This window comes from Nannobrachium achirus (assembly GCF_963921795.1).
Source record: "Nannobrachium achirus genome assembly, chromosome: 7".
Lineage (NCBI taxonomy): Eukaryota > Metazoa > Chordata > Actinopteri > Myctophiformes > Myctophidae > Nannobrachium > Nannobrachium achirus.
In genome coordinates this window covers 10,574,964-10,586,961 of record NC_137816.1, presented here as the reverse complement: position 1 = coordinate 10,586,961, position 11,998 = coordinate 10,574,964, and the positions used below count along the sequence as shown (strand labels likewise).

Below are 11,998 nucleotides of genomic sequence, written 5' to 3'. Positions count from 1 at the left end.
GTTCCTCGTGCAATCTTAAACTATGAGATTATGACTGTACTGGGTTGTTTACTAGGCATGCTCCATCTCAGCGCGACACTCCTCCAACTTCATTAACAGCTCTGCGGTCAAAGGGTGGTCATTGCCGTGGGTGATCTTGATGATGTTATAAGCCTTAGAGGAAGAAGGGGGTAGGGAATGTTAGGTAGTGTCTCAATTTTACGATTTGTGTCTCTAAAAAACACAATGTCCCAGTTTGCAACAGTCATTAGTGATCATGCAGTAATCGGTATCGAATCGTTTTGCAATGCAAATAATTGATTGTATGGAAACTAAGTATTTGTGCCTTGTATTTGGCAATTTTAAGAGGGAAAATGAAAAAGGTCTAATTACCTTTACATTCCATATAGCTACTCTTGGTCTATCGATAAATGTGTGTAATCTCTGTGTTCATGTCAAGGAGGGTTGTCCATAATGTTGAAATATAATGTCCATGTAATTGCTAGATAATCACAGCGTTTACTTACATAATAATAGATTTTTTATACGTTTCACACAGATGTAATTTCTTTGCTAAATAGTTACTATATCGATTTTAAATCATTGAATCGAATCGTATCGTATCGCCATGAATGAACCAATATCGTCCATGTATCACATCATTAACCATGTATCATGATGCATATCGTATCGCTGTTAATATGTATTGTTATTTGTTACACCCCTAGTCATTACCTATTCACTATTATTCACTATTCACTACTACAACATTCACAACCAAAAGTAAATACAGACTCACCAACAGAGCATACACATTATTATTTTTTTATTTTTTTACAATGGAGTATACCGCCTTCAAACTAGATCAATACACTCACGCACGCACGCACGCACGCAGACAGACAGACAGACACACACACACACACACACACACACACACACAGACACAGACATACACACAGACATACACACACACACCCCCACACCCTACCTGTGTGAGTGTTGCCATGGCATCTCTTATGTGTCCTAAATAATGCTGAATTTTTCCAACTCTCATCAGTTGGATGCCATGGACAGGATGGAAATCCGGATAGTACAGCCTGGAGAGAAACACACTTTTAGTATTCACATATTTCTCATCTCTTCTCAACACTGAAGGATAACCTTTGCGTTTCTGTGTAATTCAGTCATTTCATATGACATCATCAGCTGTAAGTAAATAAACCAAACTTTAGTCAACAGTAGGGTGCTTGGGTAGCGCAGTGGTAAAGTGCCTGCCCACCACCACGGAGGTCGTAGGTGCAAATCCGTGGCGCATTCGGCTATGTCGAGTGTCTGCTCTCCTCGAACACAATTGGGTTCAGGGGAGGGAAGCCGGACGGAGAGGGTGATAAGTGTCACTGCACGTAATCCTACAGGCTGCACCTGTCAGCAGGGAGTGTTAGGCGGGAGGAGTACGACGAAGACTCTGCGTCCTCCCAGTGGGGGCTCCTCACTGGTAGTCAGTATGATACAACTGGGCACAGTGGGCAGTGACAACATAGAAATGTGTGTGGGGACGAATCAATTGGCATAACGACTGGGACTTTATATTAGTCTTTATAATACTTTATACTAGTATTTGACTATTTCTGTCTCTGTTCTGTCTTGTGCAACTCAGATTTCTTCCAATGTTGATCAGTTGGTTGGTCTAACCAGGAGTTTACTCTGTACCGTCATGCTTTCTATAGGATGAACCCTACAGATGGCATTTCCTGTATTATGTTTAAGCCAAAATCTCTATTTGCACACATCTCAAAATCAAATGCGCCATTTGCCAAGAAACTTTATAACAGCATTTATGCCCTTGCTTCTAGAGACACCCACAATTGCCACATGTTCTTTTTCACTTCACTTCAAAGCTTTTGCCTGTTGACAAAGTGTAAATCATTCAGCAGGATATACTACTCTACACTAAAGTATATAATATATATTCTATATAATACTACTAAAATTATTTTTGTATATTATATTCTATACTATACCAACTCCACCAAGAAAATAAATCTAATGGGGCTTTTAGATTCATATTGCAAGCACAACAAACTAGTCAAACAGAGAAATATTCCCCATCTCATTGCGCACACTTGATCCGCACATAATGTGCACATTCATGTGCATAGTGTAAGTGGGCAAGCGTGGCCCGTTTCTCTAATAAGACCGCTGGGTATATGGTTATATGAGTATATGAGCCATATGTTTCAACAATGGGCCATATGGGTCACAATGCAGAACTCTATATTCTTGATGCTTAGCGTTTTCACAATTTGATTAATTGGGGGCATTAATAGAAGGATTATCGCATCAAAGTTATAATATTTCAAAGCCATAGTTTCAAAAATAAAAGGCTTTATTTAAAGTAAACATGTGTCAACTTGACAATTCCTAGTCATGTCTGTTATAATAATAATAAATTGATTTCTGTGCTCACTGGAATGATGCTAAAATCCTGTATCCTCCACGACTGCATGGGCTGCAGATGTTTCGCTATAAACCCCACAGTGATTTAGTTGTGGATTTTGATCTGTCTGAATCTGCATAGAGATATAGTTTAAATGCTACAAGGAGAAGGAAGTGTTTCTTTGAGACACTGGTGGACGATTCTAAAAATGGGTCATCATATCAGAAGTATTGGCCATAACCTAATACATATGTGTTGTACGATGACTATACACAGTCAACATTTTATCCACATTTGTCATTGTCGTGGTAACCGCAAAGCCTGATTTACATACAAAGGTGCAGATCAAGATCAACGCATTACATTGTGTGATTTAACTCACACACATACAGATGTAGATGTAGATGATTTTTCATCTCACGTTTAAAATGTCCCCATGCACTTGTGTGCTGAATAAGTGCTTGCTCACTCCATTACACTACATCACAATAAATCACCAAGAGGGTAAGTAAGTGTTAATGTTAGCACATGGGAAAAGAGGTTGGAATAGTGGATTGTTCACTCTCTTCGCTTCCAAAAACAATGGTGTGTACTGTATGTGTGTGAGTGGCTGTGCGCGCTAGTGCACATGTGTGAGTCTCCCCTCAATATTTGTATTCCCAGCCCCTGCATTGCTCAAAACAAAGGACTTTGTATCTACTCTGACACACAAACACGCGCACGCACGCGCGCACGCACGCACGCACGCACGCACGCACGCACGCACACACACACACACACACACACACACTTTGCTTGCATGCTAGCAGACGCGTTGACACACACAAGGGTACTCTCACATACACAAACCTGCACACCAATGCACTCTCACATACAAACACATATTTATATTCATACATGTCAACACATGCATGCATGCACGCAAGCACACACCCGCGTGTGCACGGGCACAGACCGAGATACAACCCCCTGTCATTGGTTGATCGATACGTAACCATGGCGATAGAGCTAACATGATCAATGAGTTGGATGAGCAACTCATTAAAGCAGAGGTTCTTCGAGTGGGGTGTGGGGGGGGTGTGGGGACCCCCAGGGGTGCTCAGGAGGTTCCAGTGGGTCCCCAGCAACATTTGTTAATATACCATAAAAATCAGTTAGTAAATTGAAAATCCCCTACAAGCTCACAACACCTGGCATTGTGACAAGATGTGAGCTTGACAAAATATTTTCAGATGGGCTTCCGTAACCACTGCACTAAAGAGATCAGACATTTCTATTCTCTCCTTTCATCTTGCTCTCCCCCTCTCATCCATCTCCTCCACTATTAATGTCCCTCCATCACACTGACATCTGTTCTTCTCCTGGCTTCCATTCCGTCTCCCTCCTCTCTTCAATTCATATTTGAGGTTTGTCCTGCGTGTGAATATTAATAACATTTCTTATATCGCCCGCTCCTAAACATCTACACGTATAAATACACACAGAACGTGTGTGTGTGTGTGTGTGTGTGTGTGTGTGTGTGTGTGTGTGTGTGTGTGTGTGTGTGTGTGCGTGCGCGCAGTGTGTGTGTGTGCTGGAATGCTGTGGTTCCACCTAGCGGGCTTAATGATCTAGCCAACCTCATTAGCATATGCTAATGACCCTGGCTTCGTTAAGCTCTGTGGGCCAGAACTAGGAATCCTGGACATACTAGCACACATGCACACACTCATGCACATACACAAACGCATGCACATCACACACGCATGCAGTAAATACCAATTACAACTTTGCTATCTTTCTTTTGCTCAGTTAGAGGCTCTGGGGCATTACTTTATATAATTATTAATACAAATGTAATATTCCAAACATTCCAATGTTACAAACAGTGGAACAAATGAAGCTCTCGTCTGCAATTCAGTCATTTGCAAATCCCGCCCCATTCTGCCCTGTTACTATGGTGGTACATTTGACCCTGGGCAGATTGTTTTTATAGTGGCAGTGAATGGGGGGAGAGGGTATTTTCATTGCCTCATTATTGCAATTTAAAGTACCAAAGGAAAAACATCTAGGTGATATTAATAAAAAGGGAAGACAAAGGTACAGTAGTTACATTGCAAAACAGGGTGTTTCCCCAAAAATATATGTTTTAATTTGTTTAATCCCAGTGGGACAGAATCACCATTGCAGATTCTTTTATAGTGGAAGTGGATGGGATTTTTTTTTTCATAGCCTCATTACAGCTATATAAAGTACCAAAAAAACACATCTACGTGATATTAATAAAAAGGGAAGAAAAAGGTACAGTAATTACATAGCAAAACAGTAGTTTTCCCCCGAAAATATATGTTTTAATTAGTTTAATCCTCTGGATCAGAGAGAGAATAGAAATAGAAAGAGAAAGCGCAGTGGATCTTGGGTAGGAAGATGACAGCCAGATTATAGTTCTCCTCACGTAATAGGCTGGCTTTTCGTAATTCTGCCCATTTAAAATATATGTACCCAATCGTAACTCTTAGTTACATTGATAAGGTCCATGTGAACTAGTTTGTTGAAGCTTATTCATTATGATGAGCGAGATCGCTATCACCTCGCTGCTCGTACTGCACGTACGCCGTGCTCCGCAGAGCGGACCGTTGTTGAAAGCCTGAAGCAACATTCTCCACTGCACAAACTCCACCCCCGATAGCAAAAAGTGAATGGTTTAGGGGGTAGGGGTTGCCTACCCAGGGCTGTGTCAGTCATGTGGTGCAGCCACCAGGACACCAGGAAGCTGTGGAGGTAAATGTATACAGGTCCCTCAACATGCCATTCCAATTTGGGTATGATTGCGTTCATGACACACACACACACACACACACACAAACACACACACACACACACACACACACACACACACACACACACACACACACACACACACACACACACACACACACACACACACACACACACACACACACACACACACACAAACACACACACACACACACAGAAACAACTCTCTACGTTACAAACTGAATGGAAATATGGAGGAAAGGAATGAAAAACAAGAACAAGACAAAACAAGAGGATGAAGGAGGAGAAGTAGGGATCGACCGATTATCGAAATGGGCGATAATCGAAGTCGATATTCATAACATTTATTAATATTGCAAAATATCGATATCGAGAAAAAAAAAGTTGAAAAAAAAATCGATATATCTTTTTTATTATTTATTTATTTTTTGCATCTTGGTTACTGATTTTCACCGATTTCCTGCTGCGGAATACGTTTTTAACGCTATTCTAGTATGTGGCGACTAGATGTGAGCCTCTAGACATTTAGGATGGGAAAAATATATAAATTAATTAACCACTATTTCAATCGGCCTCTTTGATCACGACTTATCGATATCGAAATCGAACATGAAAATCCCATATCGGTCGACCCCTAAGGAGAAGGATATATTTCATTCAGTCTCTCCACATTTTACACTGGTTATATTCCCCCTCTTCGTTTCCCCACGTTTCCCCACCTTCGTTTCCCCACCTTCCTTGTCTCATATGTCAGGGATAATGTTTGTCACCTCCCCGTCTCCTATCGTTCTCTCTCTATCTCTCTCTCTCACACTTTTCTTTCTTACAATCTTTCCCTCTGTTGCTTCATTTCAGCACATCATTTTTCTCTTCCACCCAACCCCCCATGCTCTCTCTCTTCTCTCTTTCACTCTCTAGTTATTTATTGATGGGCTCCTGGTGTTTCTCTCCCATGGATATGCTGTTCAGACCCTGCTGTGAGTGTGTGTGTGTGTGTGTGTGTGTGTGTGTGTGTGTGTGTGTGTGTGTGTGTGTGTGTGTGTCCGTGTCCCTTGGCAATGTGCTTACACAGCTAAGGGCGCGCCACTAGACCCCTGTCCTTCACACACAAGATCAATTGGTCTCACACACACACACACACACACACACACACACACACACACACACACACACACACACACACACACACACACACACACACACACACACACACACACAGTTGTATATGTGCAAACACAGACACATATAAATAGGTGTGTAAGATGGTGAACGTGAGAGAGGGGATGAGGAAGAAAAAGGAGAGAGAGAGAGAGAGAGAGAGAGGGCATACAAGGACAGATCAAGCAGAATTCAAGTAAATATTTGGGCACTTAGTAGTGGCCAGTAGTTTTACTTCCAACTATCCTGCCCATGTAATATTAGTGTGGTTGCCCCTGCAGGAGCAACCAGATTATAGTCCGACTTTATTTCATCTTCCATCGTCTCCTAAGTAAACCTTTTTTTGCCGCGCTACTCCTCCAACAGTTTTGGGGGCACGCACTTGGGCCATATGTCAAATCGACCGGCTTCATCCGGACACACATGCGTGCATTTTGCTAAGAGATACGTTATATAGTTTAATTTATATACATTTATGGGAAAAGTACTTTTTTAAATTAAAGTCAATGGAGAAAATTAATTCATGAATAAATGTATATGCAGCAGAAACCGCACTAATTCAAAATTAAACTTTTCCCAAATATGGAGATGCTTGTGAATACAAAATTTGGCATAAAGAGTAATGAAATTAAAAATAAACTCAAGTTCGTCATTGTCTGGGTTGCTGTAGTAGCAAATGATGTCCTTGAGGTTAAAGGAATAATTTAGATTGACCGAATTGAAAAAGTGCGCTTCTAGATCTGACCAAAACTTACGAGTGAAATTGCACAGGAAAAATAAATGGGAAGTCATATATGTCTGACATCATAGACTACATGAGACTGACACAGTATGTCCATATATGGGCTTTCCAAGATATGGGCTTAATATTGACGACATCATTGATCTCCATATATGGGCATAAAAGGGACAACGACCGACCGAGATCTCCATGTATATGGCCATTCATTTATTGAATGGGGAAAATGTACATGGTAAGACGAAATTAATTTGCAAAACACAATTGCAATTTCCAATTGCATCTTTCTAGTTATTATTATTGTTGCATCGGGGGACAGTAAAGGGATATAGGGAGATTAATTCTGTTCAGGTAACAGATTATCAGGCTGCATGTAACCATAACAGCATTGGGTGTAGAGCAGTAGCCACCACAACATTTCCATGGTTACACACCTAAATCTACTGACATGGAATCGGTTACTTAGCAACAGTCATCGACAGGTACATGGAGCCAACATGGACATGCACAACATGGCAACATACAAACTCTGGACTGGAGGAGATTGCACAGGATCATAAATGGTTCCATGTCCATCAGACACTACAGCAGGGTTCCCCAATAGGCGGCCCGCAGGCCATTTGCGGCCCGCGGGGGGCTACTGTCTGGCCCCCACCAAACCCAGTAATAATGGTAGTATAAGACCAGCAACAACACTAGTATATTGTCGTTGTTGGGTGGAAACCTTGTATGTCCAAAACCGTTCGTTTTGTATTTATCATCTAAAAAATGTACTAAACTAGAGAAAACAGCCGATCTACAAGCACACAACGCCTCGCATGTGTGCTTGTAGATCTGCTGTTTTCACTAGTTTTGTGCGACGATCTTGTATGATGAAGCAGGGCTTTGCTTTACCAAAAAACGTATACATTTGAAACTTGGAGATACGAGGTTTCTGGCCGACAGTGACGTTATCTGAACTGTTGCAGGAGTAGCGGAAACGCCACCGTCACCCCCTGCAATGTTGTGGCCCTCTGCTTGGTACCCTAGACATAATTCGGACCTTGGGGAAAACTATTTGGGGAACCCTGCACTAAAGGGTTGAATGTGACACACATCTAAAGACACACTGTGTAGGTTGACTGACACTGCACTTATACAGTATCAGCCTTATTTTGAACATACACCCAGTGTAGTGCTCCCTCCTGAGCATACCTTTACCACAGAAGAATCTGCAAGTCAAGAGTGCTGATGACCAAAAAGATTGCACGTAGCTCTCTGTTGGTGGCAACTTAACCCATTTAGGCCTAGAATTATTGAATGCTTTAACCAGTGAAAAATAGCAGATATACAAGCTCACAGCGCGGCACCGAGTGCCGCGCTGCGAGCTTGTAGATCTGCTATTTTTGAAAAAAGTTGTGAAAATGTGTGCAAATCTTTGAATATATGTATTTTCAAAGCGAACGTTTGTAACTCAAATTTTGCTTCTGGGTGGTCCATGGAACTAGATATTTTGAGATGCGGGTCCGTGGCCAAATAAATATCAGTTTGGGGGTCCTTCACATGAAAAGGGTTGAGAACCACTGACAGTAGTCTTTCAAGTTCAGACTAACTGAGCTCCGGTTAAGTGAAAAGGACCTTTTCTTTGACGATGGCTAGCCAGATTGCTGACATGGAAACATAGGGTTTTCAAAAAACTTTAGAAGGAATCAAAAGACACTCAGAATCGGGTCAAAATTCACTCTGGCACTCTATCTGTGCCACGCTGTGAGCTTGTATATCTGCTATTTTTCAATAGCTAAAGCATAAAATAATGATACACAATACTGTGTACCCGTTCTAAATGGGTAACAGGGTGCAAAGCACAGGCGTCAGTGTTACATCACCGGGTGGTGGCATACATACTGTGCGTCTACAAGGGCAGAGACATCAGTGGCCAGTAGCAAGGACCCTGTATGGCACAGCACATCAATCTTCCAGAATGTCATCGATCTAGCACTTCTTCACTTCCAGCCAAAGCTGAAGAACTATCTTGCGCGTGGTGACAGCAGACAGTAAAGTGGCAGCAGCATACATAAACAACAGCCAGGGAGGCCTGTACTCCACTTGCCTTTGCAGATTGACTCAGATGATATGGGAGTGGACACATCCACGGTTCAAGTGAGGGTCAGGCATACTTCTCAGCAGTTCAGCCCTCCAGGGAAGGGCCCTTCCCAGAAAATGAAGGCTGCTTCCAGAGGTTGTGAGGGAGATCTGGGAGCCAGACCCTCTTGCATTCAGGAAGACAGCTCACGGTACCTTCTTTTACTCCACAGGGACATCCCTTGGGCATGGATGGATGGGATGGCAGATTACAGTAGTGGCCACAGAGCCTCCTGTATGCATCCCCTCCCTTTGTCGCCCTGCACCAACTGTTACACAGTCCAGGTGGCCACTCTGCTGGCACCCAATCTGGCTAGCCATCGTCAGGGAACAGTTCTGTCGCTCTTTTCCCTTTTGCAGCAATGCAGAAGTCTGTAATCGAGAGACTAGACTAGCTGGCACCCAACTGGCCCCAAGTTATCTGATCTGAACCTCATTCGAGGACCTCAGCAGTCATCTCTCACTGATCTGTCATCATCTCTCATCGTCAATGCAGATGATGACTTGTCTGAATTGCATTAAATACAGTGTGAAACTATGCTGCTGGTGACACAGTGCTAACTTTGAGGCAGTGATTATTAGCCTTGGTACTGTAGGTAGCCTGAACAGCAAAATCCTGTGTCAATTTAAATTGAGAGTGTACAGTTTTTGACTTTTGCTGTATGAGAGGTAATTTGGGTCTCTGCCGGACAGGAGAAAAACATTTTAAAGGAGTAGTTCACCCCAAAATTACTTATTTTCTATCAATTACACACCCCACAAAGCCTTGAACTCGTGGAGATTTTCTTCACATTCCTAAGCTAATAATTTGATGACCGGCGGAGTATTTCACAAACAGAAGAAGTAACTGCAGTAACACACACACACACACACACACACACACACACACACACACACACACACACACACACACACCAAAAAACACAGGATGAAATAAAAAGGTGGAATGTGTGCATTATGCGCTTGATGCATCAAGTCAAACCTGTTCATTCACTTGTTCATCTAGTCTCTGTAACTACTGTATGCCCCACAAGATGGAGGGGAAATCATCCAAGATTACATCTGACTTACTTACCCTTACTGCAAATGGTAAATTATTATTATTATGAACTCTACAGTAATCTATCTGTATGAAGAGGTAGCAGAAGGAGGTGAAGGGGAGTAGAGCGGCAGAGGAGTCCTCTCATCACACAGTGATGGGTGGAATTAGTATTCCATTAGACGGTTCTGTTTAGCATTGCAAATCCTGCCATCTCTTACAAGACCCGTGCACAACGCACCGCCAGCATTCACATATGCATGCAAATAAGTGCACATTTTATTAACCCAGCGTTTAGCAATGCTAATTCAACCATAATAATATTAAGTGCTCTTGAAACAGGAAAATTGTTTGTGTGAAATATTATTTCACACAACAATTTTCCTGTTTCAAGAGCACTGGTGGTTATCACTGGTTTAACAGTGTTGCTGGTTTAGCAGTACTGGTTCAACTGCATTACTGATTTAACAGTGTGATGTTAATAGGTTTTTAATGTAATGAGTCCCGGGACCCCAGAAGAGTTTTTCGGATGAGTCCCAGGGATATTTTATGGGTCCCAAAAAAATTCAACGCCGCGGAGATGGGTATCGTTCACCTCTGAATCGATACGATACCTTTTTCGATACCTGGGAATCGATACGATACCTTTTTCGATACCGTTTTCGATACTTTTTTATGTATTATTATTATTATTACTACCCTTATTATTACCATTATTATTATTAACTTTTTTCTATAGGCTATTTTACACACCACAATAGGTTATTAACTCATTAACTGCCAAAAACGTGAATCCCTTAAAAATCCCGTTGTACCACCCTGCCACGCCCGTGAATCCCGTAAATAAAAAAAAAAAAAAAAAAAAAAATCTTTTTTTTTTTCAAAACATTTTTTTTGGACCCCAAAAACGTTAGTAGGCATGATAGCGATCGCGAAATTGCTTGTTTAACCCCCATACAACCCCCATACAACTCAGGTAGCAGACCTCCAAGCTCACAACAGTGTAAAACATAATGGCTGCTATCTCATGAATGCCTGAACGGATTTCCATTCGGATTTTTTTGTTTGAAAGCTGTGAGCAATGTGGACACACGTGGTGCATTATCTAGGCATGGGTGTGCATGATCCGTGCACTATGAATTACATGGAAGTCTATGGAGACGAATGGCAGTTAAAGAGTACGAAGGTATTGTTAAATGGCAGCATATGAGTTAAGGCCGTCTAAAGACTGAGCTTGTAGATCGGCTATTTTCAAAATGTTTGCCTATTTCTTATATTTATTTTACAATTTGGCTAATGTTTGAACTTAGAACTAGGATTTCTAAATACACTAGGCTACAGACACGCATTTAATTATATTTATATCACTGGGACCCCAATTTATATTACATTTTAAAAAACTAGAGTAGGCCTACAAATGGAACAGGTCCATTTGGTTCCATTTGTTCACCGAGTAACAGACCCATTAAGTTTCCAAAAGATTCCCTTTTACTTTGCTATTAGCAATATAAAACGTTTTTATATTCAGCAAAATGTCAGTAATGGTATTGTCTGCCTCTCATTATTGTCAAGGAAGAAAGTACCGCATGTCGCTGCCTTGCTTAAGTTTCATCAAGGCAAAAAAAAGCACCCTAAGACACACACCAAAAGTTGTGTGTGCGGGGGAAAGAGGAGGGGCAGCCACCGTTGCACAGAAATCACTTTCACTTTCAGCTTATGACAAACGGCAGCTTTTAATCAATGC

The 11,998-nt window shown here is 41.7% G+C and overlaps 1 protein-coding gene across 1 annotated transcript in view; it reads right to left on the bottom strand.

Moving 5' to 3' along the window:
• smyd3 (SET and MYND domain containing 3) overlaps nucleotides 1-11,998 on the bottom strand; it is a gene marked incomplete at its 5' end in the record, with an annotated part of 53,742 nt that continues 41,744 nt past the window's right edge. The window contains 2 exons of the mRNA XM_080729807.1: nucleotides 1-153; nucleotides 971-1,079. Of these exons, the coding sequence (XP_080585933.1) occupies nucleotides 52-153; nucleotides 971-1,079 (211 nt within the window). The 3' untranslated portion in view covers nucleotides 1-51. The remainder of the gene's footprint in view (nucleotides 154-970; nucleotides 1,080-11,998) is intronic.